The 13,562-nt window shown below is 44.0% G+C and overlaps 1 protein-coding gene across 2 annotated transcripts in view; it reads left to right on the top strand.

The window, feature by feature from the left end:
- Positions 1-10,872, top strand: part of NSG2 (neuronal vesicle trafficking associated 2) — a 53,641-nt gene extending 42,769 nt beyond the window's left edge. For both annotated transcript variants that reach the window (XM_081185752.1, XM_081185753.1), the window contains exons 4-5: positions 5,661-5,771; positions 7,249-10,872. In XM_081185752.1, the coding sequence (XP_081041878.1) occupies positions 5,661-5,771; positions 7,249-7,440 (303 nt within the window). In that variant the 3' untranslated portion in view covers positions 7,441-10,872. The remainder of the gene's footprint in view (positions 1-5,660; positions 5,772-7,248) is intronic.
- Positions 10,873-13,562: the final 2,690 nt, after the last annotated feature.

The following is a 13,562-nucleotide window of genomic DNA, read 5'->3' as shown; positions in this document are numbered from 1 at the left end:
AGTATGCTGTATTTAGATTGGGCGCCCTGCTGCACTTGCCAAAGGAGACAAAAATTAGCATCCATTTTATGTCACTTGCAGAATTGTACCTTCTTTTACAGGTGGGGTGAAACACTCACAAAAATATCAGAGTAATGAGACAGAATATCAAAAGGTGGGAAACTCCCCATCACTGTAGTTCCACACTACAAAGGATCGTTGTGTTTAGTATCTGCCCTGCTCTCTACCCATGCCAACCCTAAACCAAGTAAAGAACTCAAACTTCCTGAGCTGTAGATGTGTTATGTTACTGTAGGTCTTTCACCTACTGATTTTAGGCTGCGATACTACACTCCGTGCAACATCAGGCGTAGAGGGGCTCAAAAGTGATCTAAGATTTACCGCAGTTCTGTTCAGATGTTCATTCTTGGATAAATTCAAGATTTAATTAGTCAGAAAGCAAGCCGTGTAGTCATTTGTTGTGGCTATTAAATAATACTTCATAATAACAACATTTTTTTCTTTTTCATTTTTGAGCTAAAATGCTTCGAAATCCCCACTCAGCCAAGAAGCTCACTTGGTGCCTCTGAGCCAATCAGTGTCTCTTAGCCTAACCAAGCCTAGCCAAAGCCAGGAAAACAGGCATGCCTCCCTCCCTCTCCTCCTTGGTTTGGTTGCTGCCATCCAACTCTGATGTTTCTTGCATCAAAACAGAAAACAGTTTGCCAACCCTGATATAAAAAGTACTCTAAATACATACAGTTTTGCAGTATAAATTGATTTCGCTCATCATTGTTTTGCTCACTTCCTGCTCACAACCAGCAGCAAAACCTACCTTACATTACCGTTGTGAATCTATAGAGGGAGGTATAAAATGGCTGTGAAAGGGGACTTAATGTTTCTATTAGAAGCATTAATTTTTGCTTTACTTAACCAGAATGATGCATCTTTGTAAAAGGACATATTTTGTTCTCTCTTTCTGCCTGCCACCTTGCCAAATTATTACACCTCTGGGGCTTCAACCAATTTGGCCTGATTATTGTGTGTTTAAATGTGTAAGTCCCAACTGTATTCAACTGTGCTGATGCATGACCCACTTTCTTCCCCTTCCTCACAAGAAAGCCTAGGCTGCTGCAATCCTGTACCCACTTACCCTGGAGTAAGCCCCATGAAGCACAAGGAAACTTACTTCTGAGTGTCCTGTCTAGGAGAATCTGTGGAAAATAATTTATAGGTAACCGCTGATCTCAAATGGAGATTACATACAACAACCAATTTATGCACGACCAATTGATGTGCAACATGCACATGCACACATTTTGGCGACCCAGAAGTGGGTGGGAAAGGGGGAGGAATGGGGGAGGGGCATAATGGGCGGAGCTGGCTTATGTGTGCTCTGCTGTCGTGTGCAATGACCTGGAATGCACCCCCCCACACAAATTGGGGGTTGCCTGTACAAGGAGACAGAAGCCACTAGACAGAAAAGAACTGAAGGTGGGAGTGACATTCCTTTTGTTCAAACAGCTCAGCTGTCAGTCACAACCCTGATTTCATTTATTGACTAAAAACACTGGAAGGCAGGAGCAGCTGGATCATCTCACAGAAATCATGGGTGTATTCTGGTTAAGACAAGTGCCCGAAAGGAAGACCATCAGTTTCTGATTGTTTCATATTCATATTGTTGTATGAATCAAGAAAACTTGTAAAGGAGGTTTCTTTTGAGCTAGGATGCCACTAAAGTTGGTGTGGAAAAATGCTTTGATCTAATGTAAAACAATAGGAATTAGACAATGGCATGAAGGAGAAGTATCTTGGTTAGCAACATTATCAGGGCTACTTAGTTTAATAAATGTACAGGTCTCATAAATCTACACCATGTATTCATATTTGTTTATTTAGGAGACTCATTTAAACTCCCAGGATGGTTTACAGGAACGAAATATAGCAAAAACAAATCTGGTAAAATACAGCCCATACCCCCAGAGAGCAGCATTATACAATATGCAAGCTAGAACTGTGTATCACAGCAAACAAGGTTTTATACATAGCTGCAAGCCCATGACAACTGTTTTGGCAAAGAGAGTGATAAAATTAAGGCTGAGTACTTCCCCACCCCAACTGAAGAGACATGGAATGAGGGCATTAGTTTCCATAGCAATCCAGTGCAGCAATTAAGTACCACCTTTGATAAATCTTTGCTGATAGGGTAAGGGCAGTGTCTGCCTGCAAAGAATTTCTGTCTATAATGTCTGTGAGTTTTATCTCCCTCCCTAATTTTTTATTTCTCTTTTGTGGGGATTTATATTGCTTTGAGATTTGCCAAGGTTCATACACTTCTTTAAAAAACACACCCCAACCCTGAGTTTTATTAGGTAGTTCAGCTGCCTGATCATGCAGAATCTGAATGCTAATGAAGTCCTGTATTTCCTTGAGTACCCAGAGAGCTGTAACTCACCCTTGTCACCTTCCAGTCCGTGCCCCCCCCCCAATTTTTCTTTCTGGTTTTAAATGGCTGCTGACATTTTAACGCAGATCAATTGTGTGTTGTGCATTTTTCAGGTATAATGCAATGCCACGGAATATTTCTGTGGGTGTGTAGAAGAGGGAAGAGAGTAACCAAGGATGCCCGGAGGGAGGGGAGGCTAAGAACAGGAGGGAAGAGGGAGGGTTTGAATCTGGGAGATAAAACTGGAGGTTCACAGACAGATACAACAGTGCTAGAGTCCCTAAAGAGAATGTTTAAAGCCATAGTTATGGCAAGCGTTCTGTGCTGGTAGCCATGGGACTTTTATCAATCATCAAAAGCTGGTGTGCAGGAAGATGAATGTTGGAGGAAGATGGGGCCTGGTGGGACAGAGAAGCAGGGACTGGAGGTTGGGATGTGCTAGTGAAGGAGGGAAGAATAGCAGACAAGTTGGGAGGGGAGAAAAACGTGGCTCAGTTTTGGAGGGTGTGTTAGGGACTCTTAGGGAGGGAGAAAAGCAATATTGTTGGTGGGGCAGGTTTTGGGGATGGATTGATAGGGGCAGGAGCTGTGGTCCTCAGCTCTTTGAAGCTTTGGCCATGGGATTTGTTGGCTGCCCTCTAGGCAATGCAACCTAACGTTCCCTATGTTTGGATTGTACTGCATCCCATGACACTTCGTCCTTCTGCCACCTTGACTGTCCCACAAGGTCATGCATTCTCCTTGATCAGTTCCCAGAACAATTCCTTTTATGCTCTTTCAGGGATCACTTTTCTTGTTTCCAGGTGCTGTAGTGCCCCAGATGCAACCTGGTAATGTTTAGCACAACCCAGTAATATTTCAAGTGCTGAATTGCACATTTTCTGCCTACATACTAGATGTCAGCTTGCTCATTTTATATGTGCTAAAGATTCAAGGAGTTCATAACTTCAAAATGTTAATAACTCTGACATTTCTCCTTGAATATTTGCCTGTTATTGTAACCCTTTCCAATTCGGCTTTCTGTCCCAGCAACAACTCTGTATTTCATTGCTAATCTGCATTTTTATGGCAGATTTATACATTCAGAAAAAGCATGCCGTGCAGTCCTGCTGAGGGTGCACCACTTTGGAATGGAAATGGAGGGATCACATGAGTTAAGAATCTTCCCTAATACAAATAATATCCTCCCTTTCTGTCAAAATGCCAGCCTGCCTCTTCTTCTGAGATGCTATTAGTTAGCATTGTGCAGGGAGGCTTATACAAATTACTCTCAGACAACAATCTCCAGAAGCATCTTGTAAATATGCTTTTATACATTTGAATATGCTTTTGGTGTATTATTTTCATTGACTGTCTCTCGACTCCCTAAATTTGTCTTGTGTGGGTTAGACTTAGCCAATTCTCTGAGAGTTCCTATTCTTTTTGTGCTCTTGTGAATGCATATTTGAGCAACTGATCCTTTGATTTATGGTGAAGGAGGGTGCAAATGCACAAGCCAACAAGCTCATGTCCACATTTCTCTGTGTTAGGGTTTGGCTATCCCTGGGTAATGAAAAGTGCTACTGCCTATACATTGTTGGACTACGACTCCCATCATCGCTGACCAGTGGCCACGCTGACTGGGGGTGATGAGAGTTGTAGTCCAACAAGATCCGGAGGGTTACTAATTGGCTATTCCTGGATTACATCATCTTTCACAGCTGGGCAGTCCTAGTGTCAGTTACCGTATTGGATTGTGATGGAATCGGGTCACATTGGCCAAATGGGCGCCCCTCAGGAAGCACCACATGGTCCAAATTTGGTCTCAAAGGCATGCAGCGAGTGCAAAGACCTAAGGCAGCTGTTTTGATATTTATATTTATCAGACTTGTTCAGCCTTTCCCGGCAATAGCTCTAGACAGGTGCAGAACAAAAGTTTTCACTATTCTTAGATTGCTGTAGGTGGAAGGAACATACTGACCCTTTACTCATCTCAACTCCCTGTTCTTAGCACAAAAATACATTCAGCCAAAGCAAGGTCTGCATGAGACGCTCCTGCTTATGTGAGAGGGCTCCATAAGAACAAGATAGGTTGTGGTTTTTTTAACCTGGTTCTGAAGCTACTAACAGTGGCCTGGGATTGTGTGCTAAATAAAACAGCACAAAAATGAAGTGTTTAGTTCTGAATAACTCTTTATTGCCTTTTTGTATCTGCCAATAGTCAAGCTCACCACAAACCCATCTGCCATCAACAGTCACTTGCTGCACAATTCAGAGCAGTGTTTATAACATTTAAAGCCCTAATGGTTTAGGACCATAGCTGTCAACGTTTTCCCTTTTTTAAGGGAAATTCCCTTATTCCGAATAGGATTCCTCGCAAGAAAAGGGAAAAGTTGACAGCTATGTTTAGGACCAGGGTATTTAAAGGACACACAAATGTGACTACTCATTGCCTGGAGAAGTTTCCCCCCACATCCCTTCAGCATCTTTGACATTGGAGAAGAACTCCCTGCCAAGGCCTTGCTCCCACTCCCAATGATCTTCCATAATCAAAAAGGCTGCCCATGTCTTTTTAAAATGCTGCAGTGTTTTACTCTTTTAAATGCTGCAAGCCACCACAAATCTTAAAAAAACCCAAATAAAACAGGAAGGTGGAGTGTCAATATTTTGAGAGGGAGGAAAAGAAAAACACCCTCGCCGAATTCCGGGGAAAGTCTCCTTTGGCTATATCTAAAAACACATCATAATTGTGCTTGGTTTGCAACAGAAGACGTAAAAGGAGGTGGTGAAGGCTTACAAGATGCACTTGGCCGCTTTTGAATGGACCGTGCTTTGTTTCTCCCTTCCCACAATGCCACTAACAGTTACACGCTTGGTAGCACACAGGTTCTTACCATCAAGTGCCAAACAAGGCAAAATCTTCAAAATACTTTTCCAGTGTGAAACCAGCAGAAGTCAAAGGAGATGCAGCAGCAATTTTTGGTTTATAGTAAGAAAGCAAGGTGGGAGAGGGACAAACCCAGGTTTTATAGACGATGCATAGAGAAAAATGCACATCATCAGGGCCTTAATTTAGAGGGGAAATCGACATAAAAACCTGGGGATATTGGATGTGGTATTCATTTAATTTCCATGCTTAGTTAAGCACTGCAAAGTGTGATAAAGACTGCAGTCTATTAGGCTGATTGTTAATATAAGTCATTTAACTGTGAGATGCTGCATATGTCAGTAGACTAATATTAGCCCTCTTTTGCAGGTCACTATTCTCATCAGTTTGGCTCTTGCGTTCCTCGCCTGCATAGTATTTCTTGTGGTATACAAAGCTTTTACCTACGACCACAGTTGCCCAGATGGATTTGTTTATAAGGTAAGACATCTGAGATGGATGAACTGTCTCTGCTAATGACAGAATCTAATTCACCGCACGGCTACAATTTAGTCCTGCATTTTCGCATCAGGATCAAAGACATCATTTGTCAACAACATGCTGAAAAGCAGTTAGTGATTTAGGAAATAGGGGTTGGTAGCACCCTCTGCCAACCACAATTATTTTGAACTTGACAGGTTTAAATCTGCATGAAGCCAACCCCACATATTTCTAAATGAGCTCACATAAACTGGCCTTTAGAGTTCGCTCACTATGAAGATTAGCCACTGAACATTTTGGGATGGAGACTGTGTGCAGTGTCAGAGGTTTGGTGGCAACTCTCTGTAGATGCTGGATGTGTGCCCTTGGGGAGAAGTGGGAGAAACGTGTGCTTATTCTAGCAGGATATTTGTCTTGAGGGTTGAGGCAACATAGGATATAGAAAACAAAAGGTGGTGGTTACCATGCCAGTCCTCTAAAATAAGAGGGATTTAGTAGGAAGAGGTGATTTATTTTGCTGGATCAACTTGTGGATGAGGTAAGCTGGAAGAGCAAATTTCAAAGTCTCATCATAACCGGGGGGAGGGGGGAGGGATGAGGGAGTGACGCTGGGGAAGGTTAAGTATGGACAGGTGTGAAATGAACACCTGTCACCCAGTGAGTTTTCTGGTCGACTGGAGATCTGAACCTGTGTTCCACATCCTAACAAGACAAGCTGGCACACACTATATTTTATTCTAGAATCAATGGAGACTGTGTACACTATTTGCTTTTTCTATACAGTCCACACAGAATCAAATCTGTTGCTTTTGGGGGGGTGGGGGGCTGGTTTCATTGTGAGAATAAAGGCTCAGCTTAGCTGATAATGCCAAGGTTGCAGGTTCGATCCCCATATGGGACAGCTGCAAATTCCCCTCATTGCAGGGGGTTCGACTAGATGATCCTCAGAGTCCCAGCCAACTCTATGATCTATTGATTTCAGATTGATTCTGCATTACCCCGCAGTGTGTCCATTTGAAAACGGATGTAGGTGGTCCTGGCAATGGAGGGTATATCCACACTTTTCCAATGATGTTGTCGGTGGGCATTTACTAAGATTTCAATCACCATGTCTTTATTTACTTGGGACATGTGAAGGGAGTAAAAGGCATGGATAACCTGATTGAGGGGAGGTTTTCAAACATGTAACAAGTCACCACCCACCCACCCTTGTGGATGGCAGGATCTAGAATCAATCTGGATTGAAAGCATCATGTTGAGGATGAGCATGAACAATTCAGGACATGAAAAACTTCACTTTTTGTGCTACAAACGGGTTAGTGTATGCCCCTTGCCCTGCTACTGAATATATTGGGAGGGAGGGAAATGTTCAAAATTTCCTGGATCAATGCAGGATGAATAATGTTTATTTTTTTAAAAAAAGTTTCTGTAAATGAGATTGCCACTTACTGGTCATGCTTCTCTTCCTTGCCTTCAGCATAAGCGGTGCATTCCAGCCTCCCTGGATGCTTACTATTCCGCTCAGGATTCCAACTCCAGGGGCAGATTCTACACCGTCATCAGCCACTACAGCATGGCCAAGCAAACCAGCTCACGGTCCGTCTCTCCCTGGCTTTCCTCCGGATCGGTAAATCACGAAGCCAAGGCCACCAAGACAGAAGGCCATTAAAGCCAGCTGGTGGCCTAGGGATGGAGGGGAATGGGGAAGAACAACATCATGTCTCTAAAGCATTGCTCTAGTTCAGCGAGGGCACTGGGCAATCAGTGCAGCAAGAATAAAGCAACTCCAAGTGCAGGTGTCATCTTAATGGATATTTCTCTCTCTTTCTTCTCTCTCTCTCACTCTTTCACTCTTTCTCTCTCCCCCCTCCTTTGGTGCATTGTTCTCGTTGATTTGTAACTAAGTCAAAATCCTGTACAAAGGCATGTTAGGTGTTGACTATATCTTAACAATGTACAAATATTTTTAAAATCATTGCTTAAGATTTGTTAGAAAAATGAAAAAAAATAATGAAAAAACACACAAACAAAAGCAAATCCAGAGAACATTTGCGAGGAAGTAGAAGAAATCACAAGCATAGTTTCTCAGGCCTTCCTTGCCCACCCCCAAAGGGAAAACAGCAACAACACACAATACTGTGGAATTTGTCTGTCAGATTAAAAGGGAAACTTGTGTTGATGGAGGGACACAATAGAATGTTACACTAGGCTGGGCAAAAGGGCATGAGCCTCTAGCCCAACTTAGTGCTTTGCAGATCTGATCTATAAAATGAAAATGGATGTGGAAGCCCTTGATACAAGGTAACTCGAACGTTCATTGGAGTCCCCTGCATGTGCAATGACCTGGTGGATCATGGCTACCATTTCTTTGGTTTCTCTCTCAGAGGGAAATACTGAGGAAGGGCCATAGCTCAGTGGCAAAGCATTTATTCTGGATGCACAAAATCCCAGGTTCAGCGCCCAGCATCTCCAGATAGGGCTGGAAATGTCCCCTGCCTGAAACCCTGGAAAGCCACTGCCAGTCAGTGTAGACGGTCCAGAACTAGATGGATCAGTTGTCTGACTCAGTAAAAGGAGACTCCTTATGTTTGTGCCAATTCACATGTCTATATTGACTAACAAACTGAGTTTAAAATGTTCACCCCCAACCCCTACCAGGTAAATGCCCCCAAAGGGCAGGCTACAATTGAGCTGGTCTGATGGCAACCTTCTTGCTTTCTAAAATACCTGTCCTATTAGATGTCGGAAAAGCTGAAACAGGAATATCTGAAATGACCTCTTTCTGCTTCAGAGGCCACAGGAGGATTGATTCTCCAGTGCAGTGAGCAGTATTTTGAGGAAGATAAGCCCCTGAAATTAGCTTATTCTGTAGATAATTAGTAGCTTACAAGAAAGATTCTATGAACACAATCCAGAGGTGAGCGCCTCTCAGACTTGCAAACCTAAATAGGTTTTTTCCTACTCTTTCTGCTTCAGCTGTTCCTCACCTCATTCAACCTCCAATTGTCTTATTTTTCAGACAAAGTGATTATTTTATATGACCCGCCCCCCCTTAATCTGCATGTTACTTGGAGCTGTTGTGGAAAGAACAGGTAGACAAACCCCTTGTGTACCATATGCATGTTTTTCCTTGCTGGATCATAGCTAGATTCCTTAGGATGATACGTTTTAATCCCTCTAGATTCATATTTTCACCATGAGCTATGAAGCCCAAAGCTAAAATACTCAACTATCACCATGTAGATGGCAAAGAGACATGGGGCCACTTTGCATCTACCATTCCCCACTCACAAAGAAATAGTCTAATTCCTCTAATAGTCGGGGTGGGGGGAATCTGAGCCTGGATAGCTCAGTTGGTTAGAGCCTGGTGCTGATAATGCCAAGGTTGCAGGTTTGATCCCCACATGGGGCAGCTGTAGATTCCTGCATCGCAGGGGGTTGGAGCAGATGATCTTCAGGGTCCCTTCCAACTCTACAAGTCTATAAGTGTTTATTTTGCCAAGACTACTTGGCTACTGCATCTAGGCATCTGGTTTATACTGGGTCAGAGCACTGGTCCATCTAGCCCAATGCTCTGACTGGTAGCAGCTTTCTGGTGTTTCAGGCAGAAAGAGAGCGAGCGAGCTCTTTCCCATCATCTGCTACCTGATCTTGTGCTTAGAGATGTCAGGGAATGAACCCAGGACCTCTTGCATGCAGATGATGTGTGCTACCACTGAGCTATGGCCTCACCATTTTCCTGCATCAAAGCCAACCTTTATTGGTAAGACTTCAGGAAAGGGTGTTCATTTCCCATAAACAAGTCTTGCTAGGCTTGTCATTGGTGGGACGGAGACAAGTATATTTTGACCTCATTAAGAAGAGTGGATTCCATGCCAGTCTCCTCCACCAGCTGACTGCACAAAACCACCTCGTTGTGAAAACAAAGTACTTGTGTGAATTGACCCTTAAGCCCAATATGCTTTACATGGTTTGGAGTAGGGGTGCTGCTTCCTTGGAGTGGATAGTGGTCATCAGGGCAGGGTATGGCGGCATTTCTGGCTTCCTAGTGTGGAGGTTGCTGCTGATAACTGAGAGGGAGAGGGTTGAGGCAGCTGGGAGGTTGGCACGGTGTGGATGCAGTGGCAGGAACATCACATCAGCTCTGCTGCTGAACCCACAATCACACTCAACTTCACTGACACCTCCCCTCTTGGTTAGCAGCAGTGATCTCCTCGTTGGGAAGCCTGCTGGGCAAAGCTGTCCCCTGACACTGGCTGCTACTGCTTGCATTATCAATTAAACATCAAGGCTTGCTAGCACCACCTTAGATGCCCAGATCATATGGGCACTTCCATGCAATTTGACGCCGGTGCAGGAAGTCCCAGGGCATAGTTTGAGGGCATGTAATGCACCCTCCTTGTTAAAGCTAAGCAGGTCTGGGTCTGGTCAGTGCCTGAATGGGAAACTGCCTGGGAACTCCATGTACACTGTCACGGAGGGAAAGCAGGTTATAAACATACTGAAGAAATATTATAACTTCTTTGAGTGAATGATCATTCAATTAGATGGGCTGGAATTTGCTTGGGAGTGGTCAGCGGGAGCAACGTTTCGATGATTATGCCCAAAGTGAACCAAATTAAAAGGAAAACTAAGCAAAGTGGAATTGAATCAAACCCAATCAAAGTGTTATACTGACTGCAAGTGAGAGTCCTAAAAAATGAACTCGGAAGTCTTATTTAAGTCAAATATGTATATTTTGTTTGCAAAAAAAAAAAAGTCCATTGAGTTGGAGCTGGAGTACAAAAGGAGTTATGATAAATGGTTGTATAATGTAGCCAAAACTGTAGTGCCAAATCTCATTGTCTGACTTTTTATCCTTATCTCTCTACCCCCTTCCTGCTTCATACTTCACCTGTAAATCCATTTCTCACCTGAAATGTACAAATCCATGGGGAGGGGGGGCTAAGCCCCCAACAACAATGCCCAGAACAACTACTGGACAATTTATAATTTTGTGGTGTATTGTATGTCAGTAGGTAGAAGAGACTGAAGTATTTTTGGTGTAGTTCTTGACCTTTTCTGACAGGACAAATAAAGCTAGATGTGTCTGAGAGTCTCAGCTACTATGGTACGGTTATTTTTATTTTCTTCACTTAAAAGTTGGGGGAGGCAAATAAAATGTGGGTGAATTAGTATGCTTGGAACTGCAAAGCACTGATTGCTCACATTTGCCTTATCTCTCTCTCTCTCTCAAAACATGATGGGCTGGCCTAGGGATGTAGGAAGCTGCATTATATTTAAGATTCGGTAGGATTATTTCCTTGCCCTACTGGTAGATGACAGAGATTGGACCTGGGACATTCTGCATGCAAAACATGTATTGTCCCACTGAGCTATGGGATTCATGAGCAAACATGCATAGGGTAGTACTGCACGGTGCAGCAACCAAATGTAACTGAGTCCATAATTATTGCTTATCTAGCATGAACCCAGTGGCACTTATGCTCAGGAGATTTGCTGCCTCTGCTCAATGCATAGGCCAGCCCATAGTCAAGTAATATGTTGTGAACCACCCTGTAATACTTGGATGTAGAGCAGTATACAAATTAGGGGGGAAAGTTGTCACACCATGATGTGACCTTTTTAGTTGACAGCTAGGATTATTTACTGCATCAGGCTGCCTGCTGGTTCTCAAACCTTTCTTTCCTCTGACATGCAAAATAAGAAGGGCTGCATTCATAAGAAATCATTGCCTTGTGAAACTGATAAGCTTCAGTTACTTTATAGCATCAGAAGTGAATGCCAGAATGGAACTTAGCACAAAAGGTCAGTCGCAAAAAGATATCACAGTCTTGCCACAATCTTATCAGTGTTGCTGCTTAATTCCAGGATGATTAGCAGACATTTAGAACCAAGCTAAAAGTCTGCAATGCAAGGCAGTTCTGCTTGATGAGTCACCGGCAATGATTGAGAGATGATAAAATTGTCCCTTTGAATCAAACAATCATGTCATGAAAACAGAGTTATATAAACCAAAGAAGTTAGGTTTCAAAATTAAGCATAGTGACAAGGTCTGTGGCAAAACTCTTTCAACTTTCATAGAGGAGATTACCTCCTCAGAACTCTAGAATGATAGAGCTTTAATTTCCCTAGAGATCCAGTAGAATTGACCTAAGGTGGCTACAGGCTTAAAAAAAAGTCTACCCTCTGGTGACATGGATGACTCAAAAAATGGAAGAAGGAAACTAAAAACCCATCAACAGGTGCAAATGATTGGGCTGTTTGTCCAGCTGTGCCACTCTGCTCACAGAAAGCTTTGTGTGGACAGGCAGAGTCCCCAGATCCCGAGCGGTCCCCCCCGTCATGTGTAATAACGACTCAAGACAACGTGCTATGGGATTAAATTGGCCATAACTTTTTTAAATTTCAAATGTGGGTAGACCTTGGCTCAGGCATTGGGCGTTCTCCCTCCCCAGTCCCCAGCCGGGGACCTAGCGAGCATCAGGGTTATCCAGTGTGTGTGGGGGGGATGGGCCGGCTCTGGAGAACATATGTTCAAGCAGAGATAGCCGCCCCCGTTACGCCGCCGCTGCAGGGGAGAGCAATGATGACCTTTCGGCTTACGGTCAAAGCCTCCCTTCAGAAACCCCTTTAACGGGGAACCCTGGTATTGCCGCCGCAAAGAGGAAGATGGACTAAAGGATTCCGCCCAAGGCCTGATACCGCCAAAGTTGTGACGTTTTGCTACGAGAAAGGCGAAACCTGCCAATGCAGGGAAATTCCTTTCCGGCCCTTTAACAGCGACCTTATCGTAGCAGCGCCCGCATACCTGTGAAGAAAAGTTAACCTGCAAAACCTATGAAGAAAAGTTAACCTGCAAAGGAAGACATTAACTGAGGGTGGGAGAAGCTCTGGAGCCAAGTGAGGATTCCCAGGTAAGATCCTCCCTCTATTGTGTGGGCAGGTAATCCCTCCCCCTACCTGGCCTGGTCTCCTTGGCAACGCTTCCCCCAGGTGGGATTGGACAGCTGACTGAGGTAGGCGGGGACCTCCAGGTATCCCACCTGAGGGAAGGCAAAGCCAATCCTATGCTGATGGGGCCGCTCCAGATCCAGGGCTGTGCGCGTCCACGCAAAGGGCGCCCCCCGTTTTAAGCGGGGAGCGGTCATTTCAATCCCATGGAGGTGTCTCTGAAAGGAAGGCAGAAGGAGGCCATTTCTGTTGAATTTATTCCAGAAGAACACTTTATGGGAGACAGCACAGAGAAATGGTGGAATTTGTGAGAATCACACACTGTCTTCCATTTGTGGAAGTCCCTGCTGGAGCAAAGAGCCTTTCATGAGTGGAAGAACACATTTGAGCACACTTCTGATTATGGAAAGTTAGAAGGTAGCTCCATTAATGATTTTGCAGGCAAAGGACAATAGATCGGAATAGGTGTCATGCTTAAGGTATGGAGGAGAAATATAGCTGCTTTGAAGAGTACAGTGAATCACCTGTGTGGAAACTAATCAGCCTGTTTGAATGTGGTTGTCATGGAAGCTAGTGTGGGAAATAATCTTTCTGAATCTGAATTGCTGTGTGAATCAACTTTTATAAAGGCTCCTTAGGGCAGAACTATGAGGGGAAGGACTGCAGCTCAGTGGCAAAGTGCAATGTGAAATTGGCCCCTCAAAAGACAAAGAACAGGTGCCTTCAAGGAGGTGCAGAAGGCCTTTCCCTTATTGCAAAGCAGGGATGGGGAGCCTGTGGCTATTCAGACTCTGAATTTCAGAGGGTGCTGGGCTACATCAGCTGAACGTACCTCCC

The sequence above is a fragment of the Podarcis bocagei genome, assembly GCF_964188305.1.
Source record: "Podarcis bocagei genome assembly, chromosome: 2".
Classification (NCBI taxonomy): domain Eukaryota; kingdom Metazoa; phylum Chordata; class Lepidosauria; order Squamata; family Lacertidae; genus Podarcis; species Podarcis bocagei.
This window is presented reverse-complemented; position numbering and strand designations above follow the sequence as displayed.